This window comes from Bos javanicus, chromosome 1 (assembly GCF_032452875.1).
Source record: "Bos javanicus breed banteng chromosome 1, ARS-OSU_banteng_1.0, whole genome shotgun sequence".
Classification (NCBI taxonomy): domain Eukaryota; kingdom Metazoa; phylum Chordata; class Mammalia; order Artiodactyla; family Bovidae; genus Bos; species Bos javanicus.
This window is the reverse complement of record NC_083868.1, coordinates 95,822,535-95,836,694: the sequence shown is the minus strand read 5'-3', so window position 1 is coordinate 95,836,694 and position 14,160 is coordinate 95,822,535. Positions and strand designations below refer to the sequence as shown.

The 14,160-nt window shown below is 37.5% G+C and overlaps 1 protein-coding gene and 1 pseudogene across 9 annotated transcripts in view; both read right to left on the bottom strand.

Moving 5' to 3' along the window:
• The window catches only part of PLD1 (phospholipase D1), a 272,923-nt gene that overhangs the window by 137,160 nt on the left and 121,603 nt on the right, over positions 1 to 14,160 (bottom strand). For all 9 annotated transcript variants that reach the window (XR_009736360.1, XM_061415861.1, XM_061415905.1 and 6 more), the window contains one exon: positions 8,933 to 9,014. Coding sequence is in view for 8 of the 9 variants with exons in the window: in XM_061415861.1 (XP_061271845.1) it covers positions 8,933 to 9,014 (82 nt within the window). In the remaining variant the exon portion in view is untranslated. The remainder of the gene's footprint in view (positions 1 to 8,932; positions 9,015 to 14,160) is intronic.
• Positions 7 to 7,783, bottom strand: LOC133247301 (small ribosomal subunit protein eS6-like; annotated as a pseudogene).

The following is a 14,160-nucleotide window of genomic DNA, read 5'->3' as shown; positions in this document are numbered from 1 at the left end:
CTGTCACAAGAAAAAAACACAGGGAAAAATAAGAATTTCTGGAAGTATGATATGATTTTCTTTTTCTTCTTCCTTTCTGGGCATTGTATTTTCTAAAAATTTCTTCTATAAACAAGTATAATACAATATTTAATGAAAACTGCCACAGAAGGAGCTGAAATGTATGTGTAGATTAAGACACAAATATAAAAAATAAAAAGCTACCTCCTTTCCATTCTATGCATACTGAGTCAATATTTGACTAATTACAACCAGAATGTTGAAACTGCAACTTTAAATACTAAAAATGTCTGATAGTGTTACACCTTTGAACACCTCCAAACATTTGACATTACAGGAAAGTTTTGATCTGATTCATTGTTACAGAATTAGGGTCTTCTTTTTGTTTTTATCATACCACAATGAGTTGAAATAACAGTGTGTTTTAAAACTCTGATGATAAAATCTGCTAAACATGCCTTAAATGTTTTGGGGGATATTTTCATAGATTTTTTTCTTTACTAAAAATGATTTCAGTGGAAAAACATTTCTCAGTCTTCACAAATGAATGTGTTGGTTCACACTCTTCACCCATAATTAAATCATTAAGGCCTATTTCACGACTGAAATGACTTCTTCAGAAGTCAGCTTCTCTAACAATCAAAAACCCCTGAGTTTTAGCAGCAGCCCACAAATTAACATTGATCTGTCCCTAGACCTTGGACCTAAAGGAAAATAGACAAAGCCATTGTGAAGGTCATACTGAATCAAAAGTTACTCACAAACTTTAATATGCTATACAAATAATAGTTATCATTAATATTAACCATCAGAAAGAATGTCCAACAGCTGGTAGTATAGAAAAGTACCATTGTTTTTCTCTCTTAGTTCTGGGTAGTGACAAGGTCTTAGCTTATGGTTAATTTTGCTTGACACGTGAATGTTCTCCCCTCTCCTTGTCCTCTTATATGATTCCCCCATTAACATACAGCTCCTCCAGGAAACTCTATATTGTTTATCCTCATTTCTTAGATCATTTTTTTACTTTTTAGGTTTGCATCCTCAGTATTGCTGTGTAGTTTGCAACACAGAATTTGCATTTTATATACCCAGCAGCTCTGAAACCATTCTGGATTTCTGAAACCATATACAGGATACTGTAGCTACACATAGACATTTAATATCCTACAGATTTAAAGGCAAGAAGTTTTCCATAATCTTTTCTAGAGTATTAGAGATGCCGGTGTATCTAATAAACTATAGTGATAAGTAATAATTTTGTTATAGTTTAAATATCAGTTCAGTTCAGTTCATTTCAGTCGCTCAGTCGTGTCTGACTCTTTGCGACCCCATGAACCGCAGCATGCCAGGCCTCCCTGTCCATCACCAACTCCCGGAGTTCATCTAAACTCATGTGCATCTAGTCGGTGATGCCATCCAGCCATCTGATCCTCTGTCGTCCCCTTCTCCTCCTGCCCCCAGTCCCTCCCAGCATCAGGGTCTTTTCCAATGAGTCAACTCTTCGCATGAGGTGGCCAAAGTACTGGAGTTTCAGTCTCAGCATCAGTCCTTTCAATGAACACCCAGCACTGGTCTCCTTTAGGATGGACTGGTTGGATCTCCTTGTAGTCCAAGGGACTAGCAAGAGTCTTCTCCAGCACCACAGTTCAAAAGACATCAATTCTTAATCCATGGTAATTAGGCATTGTTAATAATGGACATTCGAGTCACAAATTTAAGAAGACTTACTGGATTGAACACATCAAATTTGTAACAACTGGACATTTTTGCAATGTTACAAAAATGTGAAAAAAACATAAGAGTTAACATTTTTAGTCTGCAAGATATAAAACCTTGGAGTAAACAAAACATGTTTACAATTCCCTAGTGTTGCTCTGCCAATACTAAGGAGCATATTTTAGCCCCTAAAATCCTTTAGAATAACACATCACTTCAAGATACTAACTTTGTCTTACTTGGTGTTAGTAATATCTGAAAAGTGTCATATTTCTGAAGGGATACACCTGATTTACATTTTGGACTGCATTAAGGAAATCTGAGTACTAGCAGAAGACCCATTCTTGCTCTGAAAAAAACAGGATTAAAATACATATGTCATTTTATTTCTCTGGTTAACAACTGGCTTTTGGAACTTGCTTATCATTTATTACATTATGAAACTATTATTGTAATCAAGTATGAAAGTACAGACTTGAGTAAAGAAATAAGGAAGTGAAAGGATTAATTCATTCAAGGCAGGAAATGAACAGATTAATTTCCAATGATCTGGTCAGTGAATGCTCTAAATGAAAACTAGAACATTATTTTATTTTTCTCTTCTACTCTTCAGATTTACTTTTCTATTTAAATATTTTAGGATTCAGCAATGAATAACAGTTTAAAAAATAGCCTCTCATTGACCGATGAAATATAAAGTTTAAAACCCCCAATTTCAACCTAAATTAAAGAACATTACAGCTGACATCTCTCATCACGGTTCATTTGTTTTAAAATGGATGAAATTTTACTTCTTAGGCTTATGAGATTATTACTCATGAAGGACAGTAGTTGCAAATTAGGAACTGGAGTGAATCTTATAATTTTCCATTTATCTGCATAACGAATGGATTTTTTAAATAATAGAGATGCTGGCACTAATGGATTATAGTATTGATATTATCTTCCATCTACTAATACCTGACATTTTCTTCTTTATTGTGTCTTTTCTCATTGAAATAAATTAACCTATAGGAAATAGGATACAGACTTTTTTGTTTGTTTTTTGATGTCTGATCTTATTTATTTGTTACTCTTAGAACATCTCATTTTTGACTGGACTCAGAAGTAGAAGCTCTCAGGACAGCCTCCGTCTCTTGGCAATCTGTTCCTGCCATTTTTCTTTGGCCTCCTTCATTCTCTTGGCCAAAAGTTTAGCATACTCTGCAGCCTCGTCTTTATTTTTCTTAGTACGCTGTTTCTTCAGAGCAATACGCCGGCGTTTGTGTTGCAGAACTCGTGGAGTCACGAGACGCTGAATCTTGGGTGCTTTAGTCCTAGGTTTCTTACCGTCTTTGTTTAGGGGCTTTCGCACAACATATTGGCAGACATCATCCTCTTTAGAGAGATTGAAAAGTTTGCGGATTCTGCTAGCTCTTTCGGGACCCAGGCGACGAGGCACTGTAGTATCAGTGAGTCCAGGAATATCCTTCTCCCCTTTTTGCACGATGACCAAATTGAGAACACTCAGATTGGCATCCACAATGCAACCCCGTACAGATTTGCGCTCTCTCCATTCCTCCTTGGTCTGTAACAGGAATGCCCCTTACTCAGTAGCAGGCGAACTCGGCCATGGGTCAAGACACCCTGCTTCATGGGGAAACCCTGCTTATCGTTCCCGCCACTGATTTGGACCACATGACCCTTCCATTCTTCACCCAGAGCGTCAGCAGCAACTTCTGTGGCCATACGCTTCTCGTAGAAGGTTATGAAGTTTTCGTTCATCGTCCACTTCAATGAGCTTCTGGCAGCCAGTGGCCGGGAAAGAGATGTTCAGCTTCATTCTGAAGCGGCCGACAGCCTCCAAAGCGCCACGAAAAAGAGGGTACAGGCTTTTAAGTCATCTTAGCTTAAATAGAAATGACTAATAAGGAAGTAATTAAATATAAAAAGTTCATTTTTACGTAGTTTGGTTTACAGTTGTTTACTTACACCACACCTACAATAAACAGTTGATTAGTGACAATATTCTTGTGATAATAAGGAAATAAATTCCTCTTCTTTTGGTCAAGGCATTACAAATTATCATAAACTCTCAACTATAAAGGGCAAAGCAAAATATATCCCCTGGGAATGAAGGCATTTGTTGGGTCCTAATAGTGCAGACTGGAGAAGGCAATGGCAGCCCACTCCAGTACTCTTGCCCTGGAAAATCCCCAAGGAGGAGCCTGGTAGGCTGCAGTCCATGGGGTTGCTAAGAGTCAGACAGGACTGAGCGACTTTACTTTCACTTTTTACTTTCATGCGTTGGAGAGGGAGGTGGCAAGCCACTCCAGTGTTCTTGCCTGGAGAATCCCAGGGACGGGGAAGCTTGGTGGGCTGCCGTCTATGGGGTCGCACAGAGTTGGACACGACTGAAGCGACTAAGCAGCAGCAGCAGCAATAGTGCAGACTAATACAAAATATGGGAATATTTGCACACAGTGGAAGCCAAATCAGAAACAAAAGGACTGATGTTAATTCTGTAATTAAAAAAAAACACTTTTGAAGAATCTGATGTTTTACCAAAGCCTTTTAGTGACTCTAGGGGAAATTACCCTTTGCTCAGAAGAAAAGTGTTAATAGGGTAAGTGGGAAAACAGATGGCCCTGGACTTGACTGTGTTTCTTACATTTCTATATTATGTTTCTCATCTTTGCTGAAGTCAGCTAACCCAAGGATTCCACACAGTAAACTTTATGACACCTGACTTGAGAAAGATAAAATTCTATCCTCTTTTCTAATTCATTTTTAATCAAGTAGAACAGATAACATACTATAAACAGTATGAACTTTTAGGTGCTTTACACATACAAATGCATATGAAGAAAATGAAAAATAAAAAATGTTTATAGTTGAAATCAAGAGACTTTGTTTCTGAGCCAGCTTTTTCTCTGATTGTTCAAAGCACAGTGGTCAAAATATTTTCTAAATATAGTAAAGTTGGTTCACTGCCTAAAGACAGCTTAGCTAACACATCCCCCAGAATAATCACTAATTTTATCACCTGTCAAGGACTTCCCTGGGGAGCAGCATGGCAGGGATGGACGGTTTGTAATATTTTAAGAAAATGAAAAGTAAAGGATAAAAAGGAATCATATCCTCACCATTGAAATGCAAGCAGCACTGGTAGGTAACAGCACAAGTGCTCATAAGCCTTTTTTTTTTCTTTCCAAGACAATTTTGTTTAAAGCACAGTCCTTAAGGTTAAAGATCCCTTCCCTCCTTCCCTATTTCACCCTTCTAGCCCACTATTTTGATAAGATTCTCTTTGATTTTTCTGTTCAGTGATGTGATTATTCATCTCATTTGATGAACCTGGACATCCTTCCCTGCGTTTGGTCCCTGATTTCAACTTTAGAATGTGCTCTGTGGTCCAGGACAGAAAGAAACTAACTTAATGACAAAATCCCCCCTGAGAACTAAGGTTCTATAGTTCTCCAGATTGCTGCACTTGAAGAATCTTCTGGTGCAGTTCTCATCAGAAATATCACGTATTTCTATGGTTAAAATATACAAACTGGATACAGGGATGCAGTTACCATAAGCATGATGCAATTTATCTTACCTCTTAGTACAATAAATTCAGAACTGTACAAACCCTGGGATGCTGCTTTGAGTTGTAAACAGTCTGTCTCTCAACATCGGTTTAAATTATTTTAAATGATGACAGGGCATAACAGAAGACCAAAGAAACAGGAAAATATCAACTTGGTTACTACCAGAGAAACAAAATACTGTATTTTTCCCCTCAGAAATAACCATTAAAAGAGATGTTTGCCTATTGTTGGCTATAAGGTAGAGATGCTAAATTACTCCCCAAAGAGCTGCACAATCAGATAGAAGAAAAAAAAGAATTCATTTCATTCAACCTTATGGACCTCTGGGATCCATTAATGCAAGAATAAATGCCATTTCAACCCAGTACTCTGTGAAGCAAGTGGCTTTCAGAAACGAAATTATGTATGTAAAGCAGTGTTTATGAGCATATGAAATGTCAATTTGGAATGATCTGAGTGTTAAAAATTTAATAATATGGTGTAGCTGGATTAGGGAAGAGAAATTCTATTAAATGTACCACTGAGAAATTAATATTTAATAGTATTACTCTTTCCTTAGGAGATTTAAAAAATCATTACATGTAATTTAAAAATTACAAGTTTCAAAAAAGCAGATGAAATTGAAACAAAGCACCATTATCAGTCAGTAATATTTATTTGGCTATGGTATTCACCTGATACCTCATAGGGTTCATGGGCCATAAAAGCAAAGAGAAATCATGACAGTGGTAGAGAAGGGACCTGGACAGGTACGCTGAGCAGAGTAAACAAACACTCGCCAGCCAACATGGAGTGGAGGACCAGACTTGCAGGATCTTCCTCCTGAACCTCACTCTGGAAAAAATTACTAGCTTTCTGGAGTATACTTAGGTGTCCTGCAGGTGCCTCATAGTCACATGATCTAAAATGTAGCTCTCTGACACTGGGTTCTTCTCACTTCCTTCCTCTACCACATCCACCCTACCAACACACCATTTTGATCAGATCACCCTTTGTCCATCACACCCCCCAACAATAGTTCCCCACTGTTTTTCCATGAAGTTCAAACCACTGGCTTGGTTCCAAAGCCTCCCCATCCAAGCTGCTTTTTCAGCTTGATGCCCCATCCTACATACGCTAACACTCGTATGTCATCGACCTTGTCACCTCACTGTGATTGACAAGGACTTAGAATTCCTGCCTCCAGAATGTTTCCTCATCACCGTTCCTATACCTAGAAATCTCTTCTGTTAAAATGTTCGGCCCATCTTAAATGCTCTAAACCCCTCATGCTGTGAGGGGCTTCCACACCAGACCTACCCAGTGCTCTCCCTCCTGCTTTGAATCTTGGCACTGTCTCTGTACCCAGCTGACTTCTATATAGATCTTTAAGCTCCTTCAGGTCAAGAATCGTGTCTTTCATTTTTGTACATGCCCATATGATTAGCCAGTGCCCTAACGTAGGAGGCATTCAACAGAAACATGTCAGTTGAAACCTAAAAGAGTAAAGCATTTGATAAGCACGTGAAGAGAAGAATTACTGGTATGATTGATGACTGGAAGGGCAAAGCTGGGAAAATGTATTAGACTGGAATTTCTGGAGTTTATTTCTGGAGGAGAAATGGGAAAGGTGCTGTTTCACAGAGAGAACCATGGAGAAAATTATAGCCCATTCAATATGTAGAAAGATGTTTGGTAAGGCTAGGACTGAGCCCAAGATGCGAGTCCTTCAGCAAGCCCTCCCAGGGGCAGGGATGGGGTCCTAGTCACACACATGACATCCTTAGTTATTAGCATAGGACCAGATGCAGAGGATACACTCAGTATCTGTATGCTGGATTATTTAATGAATATGCAAAGAATACATGTGAGACTAGAATTTCCAATTTTGTGAATGGAAGTCTATTGAGATAACAGACAGACTAGCCTAGAAAATGATGCTTTGGCAGAACATGTGTCGGAAATAAAGAAAATCAACTTCTTTTGCCTTTAACATCAGCAGTGAGGAGTGCTTATACCTACCCCTGGATATCCTAAACTAAATGCATGGGGAAAAGACATTGAAAGAAGAGGGAAAGGTGAGTGGGGAAAGGGGTACGGGAATGTAGAGGATGGGAAAAAAGAAATGAGTGGTGGCTGTGAGAAATAGAAAGTGGTGACTTCAATTACTTAGGATCTGCAAATTCTGCTTGAATGTTTAATTATAGAATTTAAAAAATTAAGACAGTTTGAAATAATAGTAAAAAGGCTTTGCTGCTGGTCAAGTCTGACTCTTTGTGACCCCATGGACTGTAGCCCGCCAGGCTCCTCTGTCCAAGAGATTATCCAGGCAAGAATACTGGAGTAGGTTGCCATTTCCTTCTCCAGGGGATCTTCCTGACCCAGGGATTGAACCCATGTCTCCTATATAGGTAGGCGAATTCTTTAACCACTGAGCCATCAGGGAAGCCCAATAAAAAGGCTGCTGCTGCTGCTAAGTCGCTTCAGTCATATCTGACTCTGTGAGACCCCATAGACGGCAGCCCACTAGGCTCCTCTGTCCCTGGGATTCTCCAGGCAAGAACGCTGGAGTGGGTTGCCATTTCCTCCTCCAATGCATGAAAGTGAAAAGTGAAAGTGAAGTCGCTCAGTCTTGCCCGACTCTTAGCGATGCCATGGACTAGAGCCTACCAGGCTCCTCTGTCCATGGGATTTTCCAGGCAAGAGTACTGGAGTGAGGTGCCATTGCCTTCTCCAAAAAGGCTAGCACTCCCTAATTTGGACATGATTAATAACAAATTTAGATCTATCCTAATTCAACTTAATTTAACTTGAGGGTCAACCACATAAAGAGATTAATTGCTATTGTTTTCTGTTGTTTTAGTCACTAACTCGTGTCCAAGTCTTTCATGACCCCACGGACTGTAGCCTACAAGGTTCCTCTGTCCATAGAATTTCCCAGGCAAAAAATACGGGAGCAGGCTGCCATTTCCTTCTCCAGGGGATCTTTCCAACCCAGAGATTGAACCTAAGTCTCATGCATTGTAGGCAGATTCTTTATTGCTGAGCCACTGGGGAAGCCCAAAAATTCATTAGAAATATGAATGCAAAGTAGTCATTGGTGAGCCTACACTGCTTCAGTTATTTACTTTTTAAAACAAAAAGAGCACATTCAATGCTCTCCCAGAATTTATAGCGTCAATTTACCATAAACTGTTTCCAAACTGGAACCAGTGGGTTTTTATGACATTCCTTTGATATTCTTCAACATCAGCTTGACCCCATCTGACTGAAATTATTCTCAGATGACTTTGTCTTTTCCTCAAATGACAAATAATGAAAAAAATAAAATGCTATGCTTCATTTTATCATTTATTATTCAACGATGAAATGTCATTACAATTTTTGCTTATAAAATTAACTGCCCATAACTGATTATGAAACAAAAAGAATAGAGCTGCTAGTATAATTCATGCTGTGAATTAGGTGAAAATAGCTATGTTTCAACAGTAATGGGAAAAACAAAATAACAAAATAAACTTGAAAATAGTAAGTATTCTATTTTTTGTCAAATTCTAAAGAAAAATGTTATAAGTGTATATGAAGGGCTTTAAAAAAAGGCATTTCAGAGGCAATAAACATTAAAAAAAAATATATCAGCATGTTAGTAAAGTACATACTGCTTTTCGCTTAAGAATGCAGTCCAACCTCCAACGATTTCCTTCAACCACCGGACGTTTCAGGAAGATTTCTGGACTCAACCTGAAACCACAAAACCAAGATTTCAAGAAACTACAACAAAATATTAAGTTCTAATTGTGTCATAGGAAGCAACGGCAATTTTAGCCCAAATGCCATTATCATCCTCCACCATGGCAAGTCACCCAAAGTTCTCTATGAGTCCACGTACAACTTCATACTGGAACAACAACCTTTATCCAAAAAAACAGGCAGTCTCGATTTCTCTGTTACTCACATATGATACATACACACACTTGCAGATACTATTGACTGTCTGCCCAACAACCATTGTCCACCCTTTCCTTCCTTGGTATCAGGGCCTACCTCCCTTGACTGAATGTGAATATTCTGAATAATTGCTACCTCAGGCTTGTGTTCAGCTCCATTTTATAAAATAACACAATCCTGCACAGTGAGATATATGAGGAAGTGCTCAGACAATGAGATGTATGAGGAGGTAAATAGAAAAGTTCTTCCTCTGATGAGAGGTGAGATACAGGGGCACACACACAAAACCCCAGGGGAAGTGGCTCTGGGATGGATGCTGTATGGGGGCGTGATGCTTAGATAGTTGCAGCCATGCTGAAATTCTAAGGGCAAAGCCACAACCCTAACATCACTGGAGAACTCCACCAACTCTAGTACTGCCTAACTTTAATGATTTTTTTTTTTTTGATGTGGACCATTATTAAAGTCTTTATTGAATTTGTTACCATATTGCTTCTGTTTTATGTTTTGGATTTTGGCCATGAGGCATGTGGGATCTCAGCTTCCTGACCAGACATAGAACCCACACCCCCTGCATTTTGGAAGGCAAAGTCCTAACCACTGGACCACCAGGGAAGTCCCTAGTACTGTCTAACTTTAGAATTCTCATTCAATGAGAGAAATAAATCCTAACTGTTTAAGTTACTTTCAGTTGAGTATTCTAGCAATCCAGGCCAAAAGTGTTCTAATTGATAAACACAAACACTGACTTCCTATACCAAGGAGCAGTGTCCATGGGAAGCTGGGCTTTCTGAGCAGGGAAGAAGGCAGGCTTGCTGATAGGTAAGCTCTTCCCACTGTGAGAATGGACCCCTGGGTTCTTCATAGTAGTGCCATGGGCAGCACAGTACAGGAGAGTCACTTTTTCCCTCGGGGTTAGGTTCAAAGTCATTGCCTGACTTAAACTGGTAAGTAGTGTAACTCCTCTGTAATGGGAAAAACAAACAAAAAAGCAATAAACTTTCATCTGCTGAAATGCTAGACCTGGAGGAGCAGGGAAAACTGTGTAAGGATCAAAGTCTTACAGAACACTAGGGTGAAATAGCGCCTTGCCAGGGGCTCTTCGAAGCATGGGAAAACCACAGGGCTTTAAGGAGCTAAGGAGATTAAAAGAAATAATTTTACACTCTACTAAATCCAGTTAAAGAAAATAAAAATCCAGAGAAAAAGTATCTAAAAGAAACTTGTACTGGATAAGATAAATAAGAAAACAGAAAATAGAGGGGTGTATACAGTATAAATATTTACATATTTAGTTTAAAATAGGAAACAACTTGAACCAAAAATACAGCAAATGACAGGAAAAGATCTAAGATGAATTAAAAACAAATCTGTTTTAAATAGAAAAGTGTGTCATTGGGCACTGCTAGTTCACTGAAAGTAGGACATACCCGACAACATATATGTGCTTGCAATTTTCAGTGTACACATTAATTATGGGCTCAGAGGGCTTCAGTGTGGGGGCCATTTTCAGGTCTATACTCTGCAATTAAGTCTTTATCATCTTTTTTTAAAATCTCCAATCACTGTGTACCCTGTATGCAGAGGATTCTACTAGATACTTTGGCAGATCTTAGGCAGGCTCTCAAGGAAACCTCGATTTTGAGCATAATGTATGAAAAGATAAAAGCAGTCGTGCTATGAAAAATGATAGTCATGCTATAAACAAAGCATAAACGATGGCAAGTACAGGACAGCTAGGACTCACAAGCATCATTATGTCAGGATCTTAACTAAGTAATTATTAGCTAAGCAAAATTCAAAAGAACTGTGTAATACTACATTTTATTGGGTTTCAGACAACAGTGAATGTAAGATGCATATTACTGTGTGTACCAGTAAGAAAGAAAAAATGATGACAGCTGTAAGATGGTAATGAGTGTGAGATGCATTCCAAATTCAGAGATGTTAAAAAGTACTTCTAAGCAAAGGTTCTTCTTAGAAGATTTTATAGTTTTAAATGCTCATATGAGAAAGAAAATGTTTAAAATAAATCATCAGAACTTTCATCTTAAGAAAATAGAAAAAAGAATAAATTAAAGAAAAAGTAAGAAGAATGGGAATAATAGATAAGAATAGACCTTAACGCAACATAAAACAGAAAAACAATAAACTCAATAAAACGAAAATCTAATTCTTTGAAAGATTAATAAAACCGACAAACTGGCTAGATTAAAAAAGAAAAGGGGAGTTGATTATTTTTGTGGGAAGAAACAGTACCAATCCTACCAAGATTCACTCAGGAAACAAAGGCAGGGAAAACATGTACTTACTCATATAATGAGGCTAGCATTATCCTAATATGAAAACCAATCAAAGAAAGTCTAAGAAAAGAAAATATTAAGTACAATATCCCTAACGATCACAGAGGTAAAAATCTCTACCAAAACTTCACAACTTATAAAAAGGATCATTCTTATTCCTAAGAATGCAAGGTTGGTTTAAAATCAATCAATATAATTCAGCACATTAACAGAAAACAGAAAGATTATATCAATATATGCAGAAAAAAGTCTTGACAAAATTCAATACCCATTTAGAATAAAAACTCTCAGTACATTTTAAGTAGAAAGGAATTTCCTCAAAGAAAAGGCACCTATTTAAAAATATACCTAAAGCATATAATAATAGACTGAAAGCTTTTCATCTAACACTGAGAACAAGAAAGATGTCCATTCTCACTACTTCTATTCAACATTTTGCTGATGATGCTAGCCAAGGCAATAAGGAAAAAAAAAGAAAGGAAGAGAAAAAGAAGTACAAGGCATACAGATTATAAAGGAAAAAGGAAAACTTTCATTATTCACACATCACATGTCCTTCTATGGGGAAAAAATCCTAAGGCATCTCTACAAAACAGTTACTCACACTAGTAAGTGAACCAAGCAGTAGGTAAGATCAGTATTAAAAAATCAACCGTCTTTCCATATGCTGGCAGCAAATAAATGGAACATGAACTTTTAAAAATACCATTTACAAAAACATAGAAAACATGAATTACTTGGTGATAAATACAAGTATGTGAAAAGTACAAAACTTGATGAAAAAATTTAAGATCTTAAAAAAAAAAAAGGAGAGATATACAGTATTCATGAATTGGAAGACTCAATATTGAGAAAGAAGGACATATTTGTTCTTGACATATCTTCTAGTGAGTACTGGTTTCACTGTTCTTTTCCCTCTGATTTCTCAGTTGGGAAGAGAACTGGAAATGGGCATTGGCACAGGCAGAGAGAGCCTCAGAAGTCCTCTGGTTCAGGCTTGAGGAAAGGAAGAGTGGGATCTTCTGGCAGTGCTAGCAGTGGCAGGGAAGGGCCCACAGGCATCAAAAACTCTGAGGAAGTGGAATTTTCCCTTCCAATGGAATAAATGTGGTTCCAAGAGGAGGATACAAATATTCATTGCTTGGCTCTGGATACAAAGTGTCATTGCAGAAACTGTAACAGAGCAGGGCACATTTCTATCAATAGCCAGAGGACTGAAAAGGGAAGCAAAAGGCAACCCACAAGTAGTGGGCAGATCACAGGGAGAGAGAGGAGCTCAGAAAAGCAATGCTATATAAAGTTGTTTATGAACTTCTAGCTCACTCCCAAGCTGCCCACACATAAATTTGATCCTAAATATTATATAGAAGAATTTGAGAACTGAAATAAGAAACAAATCACTGCCCAAATTTGCCATTAGGTGGAAAACATGGGGGACAGATCTGGACAGCACTGCAAAGACTTTAAAAAGAAAGATGTCACTAAAGACACACAGATAGAAGACTAGTTGGAACGTTCTGCATGGACCTAATGGACCACTTTCCTGCTAAAACAGAAATACCAGTATTTTCTGTAAGATTTAAACAAGACCCAGAGTCATAATATTCAAAGCTTCCAGAATACATTAAAAAGTACTTGGCATACCAAAAAAAAAAAAAAATCAGAAAAATCTCAACTTGCAGGAAAACCATTCAACAAATGCCAATTCCAAAATGATATGCTGATATTATTTAATATAATTCTTTGCTAGATATTAAAAAAAAATATTTCAACAAGCGTGAACACTCTTAAAATGAATAGATAGTCAAAAAGTCTCAGCAAAGAAATAAAGATATAAATAAAAGCCAAAGAGAAATTTTCAAGCTGAAAAATACTACAATAATCAAACTGTCAGTGAATAGGGTCACTAGAACAGAGGTGACAAAGGAAAGAATCCATGAATTTAAAGAGAAATAAAGAGAAATTATCCAATTTGAGTATCAAAAGATTTTTCAAAAAATTAACAAAGCCTGAAAGACCCATAGGACAATACAAAAAGATATTGATTTGTGTCATCAGAGACTCAGAAAAAGAGGAGAAATAGGGAAATGCATGAAAAAATTTGAAGAAATGATGGCTGAAAATTTCTCAAATTTGATGAGTGACATAAACCTACAGATTCAAGAAACTCAGTGAACTCTAAACAGGATAAATTCAAACACCATAATCAAATTGCTGAAACCTAATGACAGGAAGAAAATATTAAAAGCACTCAGAAGAAAAACAATGCATTATTTAAGAGGGGAACAATAAATCAAAATGAGCATGAATTTTTCATCAGAAAATACTGAGGCCAGAATGAACTGGAGTAAATTATAACTAGAATGTATAAAGATCTTCTGTAATTCAGTAATAGGAAGACAATCGAATTAAAAAAAGAAGAAAAATAAGATTTGAACGTGCCTCCAAAAAAAGCTAAACAAATGTCCAAAAGTCACAGGAAAATATGCTTACCATGAAAAGACATGCTAATACAAATTAAAATCATGAGAGACTACTGAATACCCTTTGGAATGGCTAACATTAAAAAAGAATGATGGTGGGAAAAATTGAGGGCAGGAGGAGAAGGGGGCAACAGAAGATGAGATGGTTGGATG